Genomic DNA, 12500 nt, shown 5'->3' on the forward strand with positions numbered 1-12500 from the left:
GTCCATGGTGACTTTTTGGGTGGTCCACAAGACGTTCACTATATCTGGTAATAAGTTGAAAATTGGTGCATATATTTTTAAATTTACTGAAAATTCAGAACGAAAAATTTTATCAAAATAAATAATTGGCCATTCATTTTATTGTACTATTCCTATTGTTTATTCCAGTATGACTGGTACTTACCCAAATCTGTCAACACATGCAGTCAGATGTCTTCTGCCATTTGCATCAACTTCCATGTGTGAGGGCAGATATTCATGTTTGTTGCACATTAAGTCCAAACAGAGGAATCAGCTTGCAGTGGGAAGCGATATTCATTGTGCATTATCAAGTACCACTCCTAATAATGAAAAGCTTGTCAGTAAGAAGAGAATCCAGAAGTCTGGCTGCAAAGGAAAATGTTAGTTGTATACTCCTACATAATTTCATATTTCTGTTTGTTAGAAATAAATTTCACAGCAAAATGTTAGAGAAGTATTCATGTATTTCCTGGAAATTATGTTTGGAAGAAATATATTTCAGACCAAAATGTCAGCTGTCTACTATTCTATAGCATTTCTCGAAATTCTGTTTGTAAGAAATATATTTCTAACCAAAATGTTTGTTGTCAATGCTTTATTTATCAGTACTCAAAAATGAAATGGTCCACGATATTTTTTTTAATTGGGCTGGTGGTCCATGACCTGAAACGAATTGAGAACCACAGCCGTAAGGGGTGGCCACAAACAAATCGCCTCCATGTCGCCCTGTCTCCTGTCATTTCATTGCCCTGCTCCCAGCTCACACCCCCCTCTCTCACATACCTCTCCACTCCATCCCTCCGTCTCATCCTTGGCCTCCCTCTACCTCTCCCCCCCTCCACTTCACTCACATATGCTCTCCTCGTCAGTCTCTCACTCTCCAACCTCTCCACATGGCCAAACCACCTTAATGTGTTTCTCCTGACGCTTCCTGTCACATCCACAGCCACACCACACGCTCCATCACACTGTACATGTCAATTCCTGCTAACGACGGAGTGACAGAAAGATTATTAAGACACCACAAGGCAATTTGATTATAGTGCTGTCTGTCTGCCTGTCTATAATGTAATCTTTCGTGCATATGACTACGCAAAAACAGAGATGAACAAACCACACAAACACTGGTAAGAGATTTTTTAAGTGTGGAAAGGGGAAAAAAGAAAATCTGGGGGCCATCTCCAATTCCTTTCTATAATGTGACAAGGATAGCAGTCCCTTATAGAAGGATGGCACGGAATTTCAACGCCCCTTATGATGGTGATCCGTGGACCCAGGAACTGCGGATAGTGCCACGGCGAGGAAAGGTGGAAGGTTACTCTGAAATGTAGCGGTCTTTGCTATGTCTGGTCTATCTTTGCCTGGCAGACCAAAAGACCTCATTGTGTGTGTGTGTGTGTGTGTGTGTGTGTGTGTGTGTACAGTACATATAGACAAACTGATAGGTAAACTGATGGATAGATAGATAGACAGATACAGAGAGACAGACAGACAGACAGATAGATAAATACACATTACTGATAGATATATAGATAGACAGCCAGATAGACAGAAATATAGACATATATACAGATAGATAGATAAACAGACTGAGTGATTGATAGATAGACAGACATAGACAGACAGATAGACAGACAGACAGATCCTAACACACACACACACACACACACACACACACACACAGATAGACAGATAGTTAGACAGACAAACAGACAGATCCTAACACACACACACACACACACACACACACACACACACACACACACACACACAGATAGACAGATAGTTAGACAGACAAACAGACAGATCCTAACACACACACACACACACACACACACACACACACACACACACACACACACAAACATATCAGCTTGCCACTATGAAGCCTCCTATATCGAATTATCTTTGAATATTAATGAAGCCACAGATAACGAAGCTGATAAGAGATAAAGAAGTAAATAAATGATTGAGAAGAGGGTGGAGGAGAGGCAGGGAAGATTTATAGGAAGGATGCGGGGTTATAGAGTGCGTGTGTGTGTGTGTGTGTGTGTGTGTGTGTGTGAGAGAGAGAGAGAGAGAGAGAGAGAGAGAGAGAGAGAGAGAGAGATCCAATAAAGCAAGCCAGAACGCCGTCGGAAGAGAAACACATCAACTTCCAAACAAACAAACTCCACTATTAGAACGTAAAAACGTACTCCTTAACCCCTGATTTCTGGCGATTTATTCTTTGCATCGTTCTAGAGAGTTGATCTGCTGTCCTAATTGATGCGAGTTCGGTTCCCGGCTAGAGAGAGAGAGAGAGAGAGAGAAATACCCCCGCTAATACCACTACACCGGTATGAAGCCGCACCAGCGTGTATTCAGTATGGACGGTGGATGCTAGCGCCGAAGTGGCGACATGGGAAGGTGTTGGGTACGTATGAGGGTAGCTGGGCCTCAGGGAACAAGGTATTGAGTCTATGCCCAAATTCGGACACACACACACACACACACACACACACACACACACACACACACACACACACACATGGATACATATACAGATCATACTTGGACAAAATAATGTGTGTGTGTGTGTGTGTGTGTGTGTGTGTGTGTGTGTGTGTGTGTGTGTGTGTGTGTGTGTGTGTGTGTGTGTGTGTACGATTTTTTATCAACACCTACTCTGCCAAGGAGGTTGTGGTTTTGCCGGCGTTTGTTTGTTTGTCTGTGTTTTTGTTTGTTTGTCTGTCTGTCTGTGATCAGGATTACTCAAAAAGTTATGAATGGATTTTGATGCTATTTTGTGGATGGATGGGCCATGGGCTGAGGAAGAAATGATTAAATTTGCGTAGGGTTCGGATTCTTTTTAATGGCACTGGCGGATGTATACGTTCTCTGAGTGCTTCCTAGTTCTTTATTTTTCCTTCCTTTCTTCCTTCCTCCTTCCTAGAGTGATTAAAACTCGCAGTGGAAAGCCAGACTAAGCCAAGCCACCCCGTCATCGTCCTGAAGGGGTGTAAGTGTGTCAAACAAGCAATAAACTCCACAGGGTGTACTCACTCAATACCCACGACACACTGACCTCATTACACTAGCTTGTGACCTCAGTACACTCTTGTCTGTGTAGTTTGATCTATCTAACTATCTATCCGTTTATGTATCTATCTAATCATGTCTTTCGAAACTATATCTATCTGCCTACCTGTCTATCTGTCTGTATCTATCTGTCTGTCTATCTATTTATCTATCTGCCTATCTGTCTGTCTGTCTGTCTGTATACCTGTCTATATATCTATCTACCTACCTATCTACCTGTCTGTCTGTGTACCTACCTCTGAACCTACCTACCTACCTTACTACCTACCTACCTACCTGTCTATCTATCTACCTGCCTATCTATCAATATGTGTGTCAAACTATATCTATCTATTTATCTATCTATCTGTCTGTCTGGCTATCATTCTGTCTGTCTGTCTGTCTCTCTCTCTCTTTCTCTCCCTCTCTCTCTTCCAGAAAAGAAAAAAACGCTGACCACATTTTCGTGACCTTCTTTACGGTGTGTGTGTGTGTGTGTGTGTGAGAGAGAGAGAGAGAGAGAGAGAGAGAGAGAGAGAGAGAGAGACCCCAATAACCGGGTCATATAAATATCATCAAAATGTTTTCTCCAACTTTTACTTTCAGACCCAAGACATGCAAAGTACATAGAGTTGGCGGCTGACGATGAGTAGCCCACATATCGTCTATCTGTCTGTCTATCTATTTGTCCATCTATCTATCTATCTATCAGTCCAACTACCTGTCTATTTGTCTAACTACTGCCAGACGCCTTAATCCCGTAAGGGGGGTCACAAACAAATCGCCTCGACGTCTCTCTCTCTCTCTCTCTCTCTCTCTCTCTCTCTCTATATATATATATATATATATATATATATATATATATATATATATATATATATATATATATCTTGTGCTAACTTGGTCTAAAATTTATATATCTAATCTGCTGAGTTTATAAGTGTAGAATGACACTAGACGATAATGCTAGTCACGAAGAAGTGCTACGGAGAGGATGTGAAGCAGTAGTACTGTCATTTTTTGTCACTGAGCTACGTGAAATAAGCAGCAAAAAGACGAAAATCTGGCCCAAGTTAAGGAGAAACAAGAAGCGGTGCCAAGGCACAGAAACCCGTCCCCGGCAGTCATTTTAGTGCTGACGTATAAACACAACAGGATATCTAGTCAAAGATGTCACATATCAAATTGGAGTAAATCGGGTGAAAATTGACGATTTTATGCCATTTAAAATCTTAGGCCCGACCCACCTGACACTGACCCCCACTACCGCTAACTGAGGGATGACCCCCCTGATATAACGAGGCATGTTATAGGATGCAGATTTGAAAGATGCACCTTTAGGGTTGGGTTTCATGTCGATGTAAGGAATTGGAAAGGCGTTAGGGCGAAAAAAAAAAAAAGTCCCTGTTTTTTTACATTTGGGGGTCTACAGCCTGGGCCTTGGCATAATTTGGCCCAGAATTTAATCAGGTGATCAGGTCATAGTCCATCATCCCTGTAATTTTAGTAGTTTTCGCGTAAAGTTGTTAACATACAGATTGACAAACAGACAGGCAGACAGACAGAGTGAAAACAATACCCGTCCCCGAGCCCCTCCGGGACGGGTAAAAAAAAAAAATAATAATAATAACAATAATAATAATGGTCACAACAACTACATCAATCTGCTATACTGTGCTATAATCAGTATACTTATGGATAAATAAATAAATCTTATATAACACCAATACATATAAAACTTTGCGTCTATAATGGATTTGGCGCTCCTTCCCTCCACCCTATTTCTCTCCATGCTCCTTCTCTCCCCTCTCCTTCTCTCCACGCACCTCCTCTCCACGCTCCTTCTCTACACGCTCCTTCCCTCCACCCTATTTCTCTCCATGGTCCTTCTCTCCTTCTCTTCACGCACCTCCTCTCCACGCTCTTTCTCTACACGCTCCTTCCCTCCACCCTATTTCCCTCCACCTTATTTCTCTCCACGCTCCTCTCCACGCACCTTCTCTCCATCCATTCCTCTCCACTTCTCTCCACGCCCCTTCTCACGCAACTACCTTATCTCTATCATCTCTTGCTCCTATGCGAGTCGAAGCTTCGCCGTGGGTCTCGAAAGGTTCGCGGCAGCTGTTGTGACGAAGCATGAGGAATTCGGTCAGATTTTATCAATTTCACTGGCCTAAAATCGCCATCAATAGTGCTAGTCACGAAGAAGTGCCAGGGGAAGGATGTAGGCCCGTAGTGTTGTCTTACTCCGCCACTGAGCTACGTGAATTAAGCTGCAAAAGGACGAAAATCTTGGTCAGTTTAATGAGGATAGTGAAGAGTTCGAAGCATGTGATCGACGGGATGAAACGATGCACCGATGTTAAACCTGGGGCATTAACAATACGAAACTTGGGCGAAACTCCAAGCCTTGTTTCCTCGTGTCGGTCACATGAGTACCAATTGCTTCACACACACACACACACACGCACACACAAAGGCACGATTCAGAGTTGGAACATGAAATGAAAGCATCCGTAATCATCTTTGCTCCCGTACCTACACACACATATCCACCCTAGTGCCATCATAGCAATTAATTCCCACATACATTGACGTTATATATATATAATTCAACCTCCAAATATCTAAACTGTAGCATGATAGATAAACAGTCATCATCAATAGATAGTAGATACGGAGTCATGTTAATTTAGACATTGTATCGGGGTCACTCCAACTCAAAGCCGCGCGACGTAAACAAACACAGCGTTGCCACATCGATCCTCGAATCGTGACTGGCGCAACAAACAGAACACTCATAGGCTTCCCTTTAAACCTGAAATTATTGAGAAAACCATCACTACACCATAATCTTACTTAATTATGTGCGTAGAAGTTCTTAGATTAGCTTAGAGTGTCTTTCCTAACACACACACACACACACACACACACGTCTCTTGTCTGGCGAGGTATAGAAAAAAGGCGGAAAAAAAACTGAACCCAAACTCAAGCAAAAAGTAACCTACATTATACAACTATCTATCTATCTATTGCCAGACGCCTTATTCCCGTAAGGGGTGGCCATAAACAAATCGCCTGCATGTCGCCCTGTCCCCCGCCATTCCACTGCCCTGCTCCCAGTTCACACTCCCCTCTCTCACATACCTCTCCATCCCTCCATCTCATCCTAGGTAATAATAATAATAATAATAATAATAATAATAATAATAATAATAATCCATCCATCCATCACCCAATCCTACGTTGCCCCGTGAGGAGCGTAGGAGCCCGGGGCTAGGCAAGTTGGTCCTGACATTTAAGATGAGAGTGAATAATAATAATAATAATAATAATAATAATAATTCAGGAACAAGTTTTTAGTCACGTGATGGCGTGATGCGGGGGGGGAGTATATGTAGACCAAGGCTAAGTCGCGACCCGAAAAATGCTGAGAACATCCTTGCTAGACAGTTTTTTTTTTTTTTTCTTTTAATGAAAACTTTCCGCGTTTTTGTAACTTGATCTGGTAGACATGATGCAACTCTCTCTCTCTCTCTCTCTCTCTCTCTCTCTCTCTCTCTCTCTCTCTCGATGAGCAGCCTAAATGACCCAGTGTGTGTGTGTGTGTGTGTGTGTGTGTGTGTTTAAGAGAGAGACCGCCCCGATCATCATCAAACATGTGTGTGTGTGTGTGTGTGTGTGTGTGTGTGTGTGTGTGTGTGAGCCTCAGCAATTCAGTAATCGTGTCGACAGCGAGCAGTGAGCACACGTTATACACACACAGTCTTGTCGGGAGAGAGAGAGAGAGAGAGAGAGAGAGAGGGAGTTGAACGGGTACTTGCATCATCAACTCTCTTCCAGCTCTCACTCTCATCCATCAACTCTTTTTACTCTTTCATCCACTCACATCAATATCATCTGAGGGAACTGGCCAACTATCTATCTGTCTATCTATCTATCTATCTGTCTCCCTCTCCATTTCAAAGCTGAGTGCGTGAAATTCCAGGAGCCTCGCTAGTAAGGAGGGGCAGAAGTCTCCTTGGTTACTAGTCAAAACGGACCTCCACTGTGACTACACCTGGTCATTACCTGAGCTTAATCAGGGATCTTCGCCAGGTAAGAAGAAACTTGCATTTTTTTGTCAAAATTTACTCATTAATAATAATAATAATAATAATAATAATGATAATAGTAGTAGTAGTAGTAGTAATCATCATCATCATCATCATCATCATCATCCATCCATCCATCATCTAATCGTACGTTGCCCCATGAGGGGCGTAGGAGCCCGGGGCTAGACAAAATGGCCCTGACATTTAAGATGAGAGTGACCAGCCTCACTCATCCCTGAGTGGCATTACATGAGCAATAAACCCCAACCATCCCTTGGATATAAACCTTCACCGGCTCAATCCGATTGAGTGCCGTAATTACCCACTAAACCACCAGGCGCCAAAATTTTGTTATATGGTTACCACCCAGCGTAGTAAATGGTTTCCTGGTGTACAGGAAACCATTTGGCTTGTCACTCAGTGTAGAGTCACCTACAGGCAGAAGGAAGAGGAAAGAATGAAGGAAAGAAAGATGGAAGAGGGAGTGTAAAGTCACCCGTAGGCAGAAGGACAAGGAAAGAATGAAGGAAAGAAAGACAGAAGAAGATGGAAGGAAAGAAGGATGGAGAGAAAAGGGCAGACACCCGAGAGCAGCACTACATCGAGTGAGTGGATGGCGAGCAGCCACACCTACCACTATAATAATAATAATAATAATAATTCGTCTGCTATGGCTCTTATTCTGTCTATTGCTTGTGTTCATTTCTCCCAGCTCTGGCTCTGTCTGTCTGTCTGTCTGTCTGTCTCTCTCTCTCTCTCTCTCTCTCTCTCTCTCTCTCTCTCTCTCTCTCTCTTCTCCGAAAGATTGCGTGATGTTCATTGGCCTTGGTTATTACTTGTCTTTCTTTCTCTGTCTCTGTCTGTCTGTCTGTCTGTCTGTCTCTCTGTCTCTGTCTGTCTGTCTGTCTGTCTGTCTGTCTCTGTCTGTCTGTCTGTCTGTCTCTCTCTCTCTCTCTCTCTCTATTTATCTGTATCTGTCTGTCTGCCTGTCTGTCTGTCTGCCTGTCTGTCTGCCTGTCTGTCTGTCTGCCTGTCTGTCTGTCTGTCTGTCTGTCTGTCTGTCTCTCTCTCTCTCTCTCTCTCTCTCTCTCTCTCTCTCTCTCTCTCTCTTTATCTGTCTCTGTCTCTGTGTCTGTCTGTATGTCTGTCTGTCTGTCTCTCTCTCTCTCTCTCTCTCTCTCTCTCTCTCTCTCTCTCTCTCTCTCTCTCTCTCTCAGCTAAATCTCCCTACCTAAATATTGCTCTTATTATACTTAAATTTCTCTCTCAGTTACTTACATCTCTTGCTCTAAGTAAAGCTAAATATTTCTCTACTTAAAGCTAACTCTTGCCCTTCTAATATCCAGCTATTTATTACAGCTAAATCTTACTCTAATTAAAGATAGATAGACAGATAGACAGATAGATAGATAGATAGAGGGAGGGAGACAGACAGACAGACAGATAGATAGATAGACAGATAGATAGATAGATAGGTGGACAGACAGACCGATAGAGAGGGAGACAGAGACAGACACACACACAGACAGACAGACAGATAGATGGGGTATATAAGCTGGAGTAGGTGAGAGTGAGAGGACGACATGTCGTAAAAATACCCCCGCTAATACCAATACACCAGTCCTGTATGAAACAGCCCTAGCATGTATTCAATATGGACGGTGGGTGTTAGCGCCGAAGTGGTGACATGTAGAGGTGTATGGTATACAGGAGGACTGCTGGGCCTTGATAGCAGGCTGTGAAGCCTATGCTCAGAGTCGGACACATAAAAAAAAAAATTTGTTTTGTGTAAGAGATGGAAGACGAATATGAGACAGCATGGATCAGTTGGTTCAAGAATTGTGTAAGACTGAAAGGAGAGAGAGAGAGAGAGAGAGAGAGAGAGAGAGAGAGAGAGAGAGAGCAGAGTGAGAGAAGAGTTCTGGGCAAATGTGGAAGCGTGTGTGGAAAAGTGTGAGAGGAGTGAGAGAGTGTTTTTGACTGGAGATATGAATGGGAAAGGTAGGGAATGTGAAGATGGATGGAGTGGTTGGTGAGTGGGGTGTGCCTACAGAGGTGGATGAGAATGGTAGTGCTCTAGTGGACATTTGTGGAGGGAGGGGGTTGGTGATAGCCAGTACACTCTTCAGGCACGAAATGATCCATGGGTATACGTGGCGAGTAATGAGAAGGGTGGGTGGTGAGCTGCATGAATGGAAGGGAATGGTGATGTGAGTGGATGACAGAATGAGAAGACTATGTGCTTGATGTGAGAGAGTACAGAGGTCGGGGGAGTGGACTCTCTGACCTTCGCTTGGTAGTGGTGAAAGTCAAGGTTCAAGTGTAACGGAGGAATAGAAGGAGGGAAGTGCAGGAGGAAGCATTCCATACAAAGAGTCTTGATAGGCTGCAGAAGGATAAAAAAAAAAAAAAAGAGGCAGAATGTAAGGGAGAAGTGGAGGAGCGATTGGGTAGATATGATGTGGAGCAGATGGGGGAGGTGGAAGGTGCATGCAAGATATTCACAGAAGAAATTTGTGCAGCAAGTAAGGTGGTGTGTAAGGTGAAGAGAAGACGAAAGGGGATGCAAGGAACAGTATAGTAGAATGAAAAGGTGAGGCAGGCTGTGACGCAAAAGAAAGCATATAATGAGTGGAAGGGATGCTGAGGCATGAAGGAAGCTGAGAAACGGAATAGAGAGTTATATGTAGAGAGGAAGAGAGAAGTGAAAAAATTACTGAGAGAGAGTAAGACGAGAGTGGGTGAGTAGCTTGGAAGGAATTTGAGTGTAAAGTGGAGAGAATGTAAGAAAATGCTGGAAGAAGGTAGAAGGGGAGTGAGAGATAAAAATGGCAGATTGCTAGTGGAGAAGGGAGAAAAAGTGAGCAGATGGAGAGAACACTTTAAGGAATTGTTGAACATACAGGATGAAAGTAATGCGAGTATAAATGGCTGGGGAATGGCTGGGAGAAGGAGGGAGGTGAGAAGACAGGAAGAAATCAGTAGGATAGAAGTTGTGGAAGCAATGAAAAAAGTTAAATTGGGGAAAGCCCCAGGAATTAATGGAGTGTGTGGTGAAATGCTGAAGCATGGGGGAGAGATAGTAGTAGAATGGATGTGGAAGATGTGCAGATTGGCCTGGGAGGAAGGTAGAGTCCCGGAGGATTGGAAGTCAGGTATAATTATTATTCCCTTGTACAAAGGAAAAGGGGAAAAAGAAGTGTGTGGTAATCATAGGGGCATTTGTCTTCTTAGTATAATAGGAAAAGTGTATGGTAGGATACTTATTGACGGAGTTAGGGAAATAACAGAGGAATTAGTTGGAGAAGAACAGGGAGGCTTTAGGAAGGGAAGAGGTTGTGTAGATCAGATATTCATTCTTAGATCTTTAGTGGAAAAGTTTCTAGAGAAGGGAAAGAAGTTGTATGCGGCCTTCATGGATTTGGAGAAAGCATATGACAGGGTGGATAGAGAAGGATTGTGGAAAGTGTTAAGAATATATGGAGTAGATGGGAAGTTGTTGAATGCTGTGAAGAGTATGTACGATGGTGCGAAGGCTGCAGTGCGTGTGGATGGTGAACTGAGTGAATTATTCTGAGAGAGAGAGAGAGAGAGAGAGAGAGAGAGAGAGAGAGAGAGAGAGAGAGAGAGAGAGACCGTGTATATCTATCCTCTCAGTGGTTGAAAATCTATCCATCCGGGGTTTGTGGGGCGGCAGGAAAAAATAAGAAAAAAAAAATGCTAGTAGAGAAGAAGTGCTCAGTTCTTCTCGATTATGTGAAGGGTAATTTTCCTCTTATTTCCGGTTGATGATATGGTGTTTGTGTGTATGTGAGTATTGTTTGTGTGTGCACTGATGAAAGAGATGCTTGTGTGTGTGTGTGTGTGTGTGTGTGTGTGTGTGTGTGTGTACATGAGAGAGAGGAAAGAGCTGCTTGTGTGTGTGTGTGTGTGTGTGTGTGTGTATGTGTGTACAGGAGAGAGAGGGAAAAGCTGCTTGTGTGTGTGTGTGTGTGTGTGTGTGTGTGTGTGTGTGTGTGTGTGTGTGTGTGTGTGTGTGTGTGTGTGTGTGTGTGTGTATGTATGTGTGTGTATGTGTGTGTGTGTGCCGTCGTGCAGTCACAGATGAGAATGATTAATGATCATAATTAAAGAGCGCTATTTACAATGACCCTATTATCATTATTATTATTATTGTTATTACTATTGTTTTATTATTATCACTATTATTATTATTATTGTCATTATTGTTATTATTATTTATCATTATTATTATTATTATTATTATTATTATTATCATTACTATTATTATTATTATTGCTGTTGTTTAACCCCGGTATGTCAGGTCGAGCAAACCCATCGACCACAGGTAAGCAGCCGCACCTGAGAGCCGTCCTACAGGTACAGTACACCGTGTAGGGATCCGGCGCCCCCTTGTGGTAGACAGCGCCTCGCCAGGGTCTCACCAGGTTCCTTCCCACGGCGAGGTGCAGGGAGATATTAGGTTTGGCTCCCGGGTGGACGCCGCATCTGCTTCTCTCCATCCAGGGTCCACATCCCCACCACGTTTAGGTTTCGGAGTCTTGAACATCTGCCTTAAGATAGAGAGGTTCGGTTAATGGCAGGAACAGCTGATAGGAGGAACATGCGGTTGAACACTTGTAGGAATGCCTTGTTTGTTCATCATCATCATCATCATCATCATCATCATCATCACCATCATCACCATCGTCGTCGTCGTCGGTATCATCATCATCACCATCATCATCATCATCATCATCATCATCATCATCACCATCATCATCACCATCGTCGTCGTCGTCGGTATCATCATCATCACCATCATCATCATCATCATCATCATCACCATCATCACCATCGTCGGTATCATCATCATCACCATCATCATCATCATCACCATCATCCCCTCATCATCATCATCATCATCATCATCATCATCCCTATCATCAGCATCACCATCATCATCCCCCTCCTCATCATCATCACCATCATCACCATCATCATCACCATCATCATCATCATCATTCATCGGTGGTGGAGAGGGACGCCTTCACGTGGTGGCACTGATATGGCTGGGTGGTGGAGCTGCCAGGTGGTCTAAACGTCCCTCAGTCTCCCTATCCACCTAAAGGCTGGTAGTGGATAGAATGCTCCCCTCGGCCTGCAGTCCACTGGGTTCGCGTTCAGATCAGCCTAGGATTGTAACTACTGCACACGAACTACTACTACTACTACTACCACCACTGCTACTGCTACTGCTATTACTGCTGCTATTACTACTACTGTTACCATCATCACCACTACTACTACTAATAATAATACTTT

At 43.2% G+C, this 12500-nt stretch overlaps 1 protein-coding gene across 1 annotated transcript in view; it reads left to right on the forward strand.

Annotated features, from left to right (window-relative positions):
* The first annotated feature begins 1250 nt into the window (after positions 1–1250).
* The window catches only part of LOC145400529 (Y+L amino acid transporter 2-like), a 28160-nt gene continuing 16910 nt past the window's right edge, over positions 1251–12500 (forward strand). The window contains exon 1 of the mRNA XM_080273049.1: positions 1251–1348. Coding sequence (XP_080129175.1) covers positions 1251–1348 — 98 coding nt within the window. The remainder of the gene's footprint in view (positions 1349–12500) is intronic.

Source organism: Coenobita brevimanus, chromosome 52, assembly GCF_032717465.1.
Source record: "Coenobita brevimanus isolate Jiangsu-jjx chromosome 52, ASM3271746v2, whole genome shotgun sequence".
In the NCBI taxonomy this organism is placed as follows: domain Eukaryota; kingdom Metazoa; phylum Arthropoda; class Malacostraca; order Decapoda; family Coenobitidae; genus Coenobita; species Coenobita brevimanus.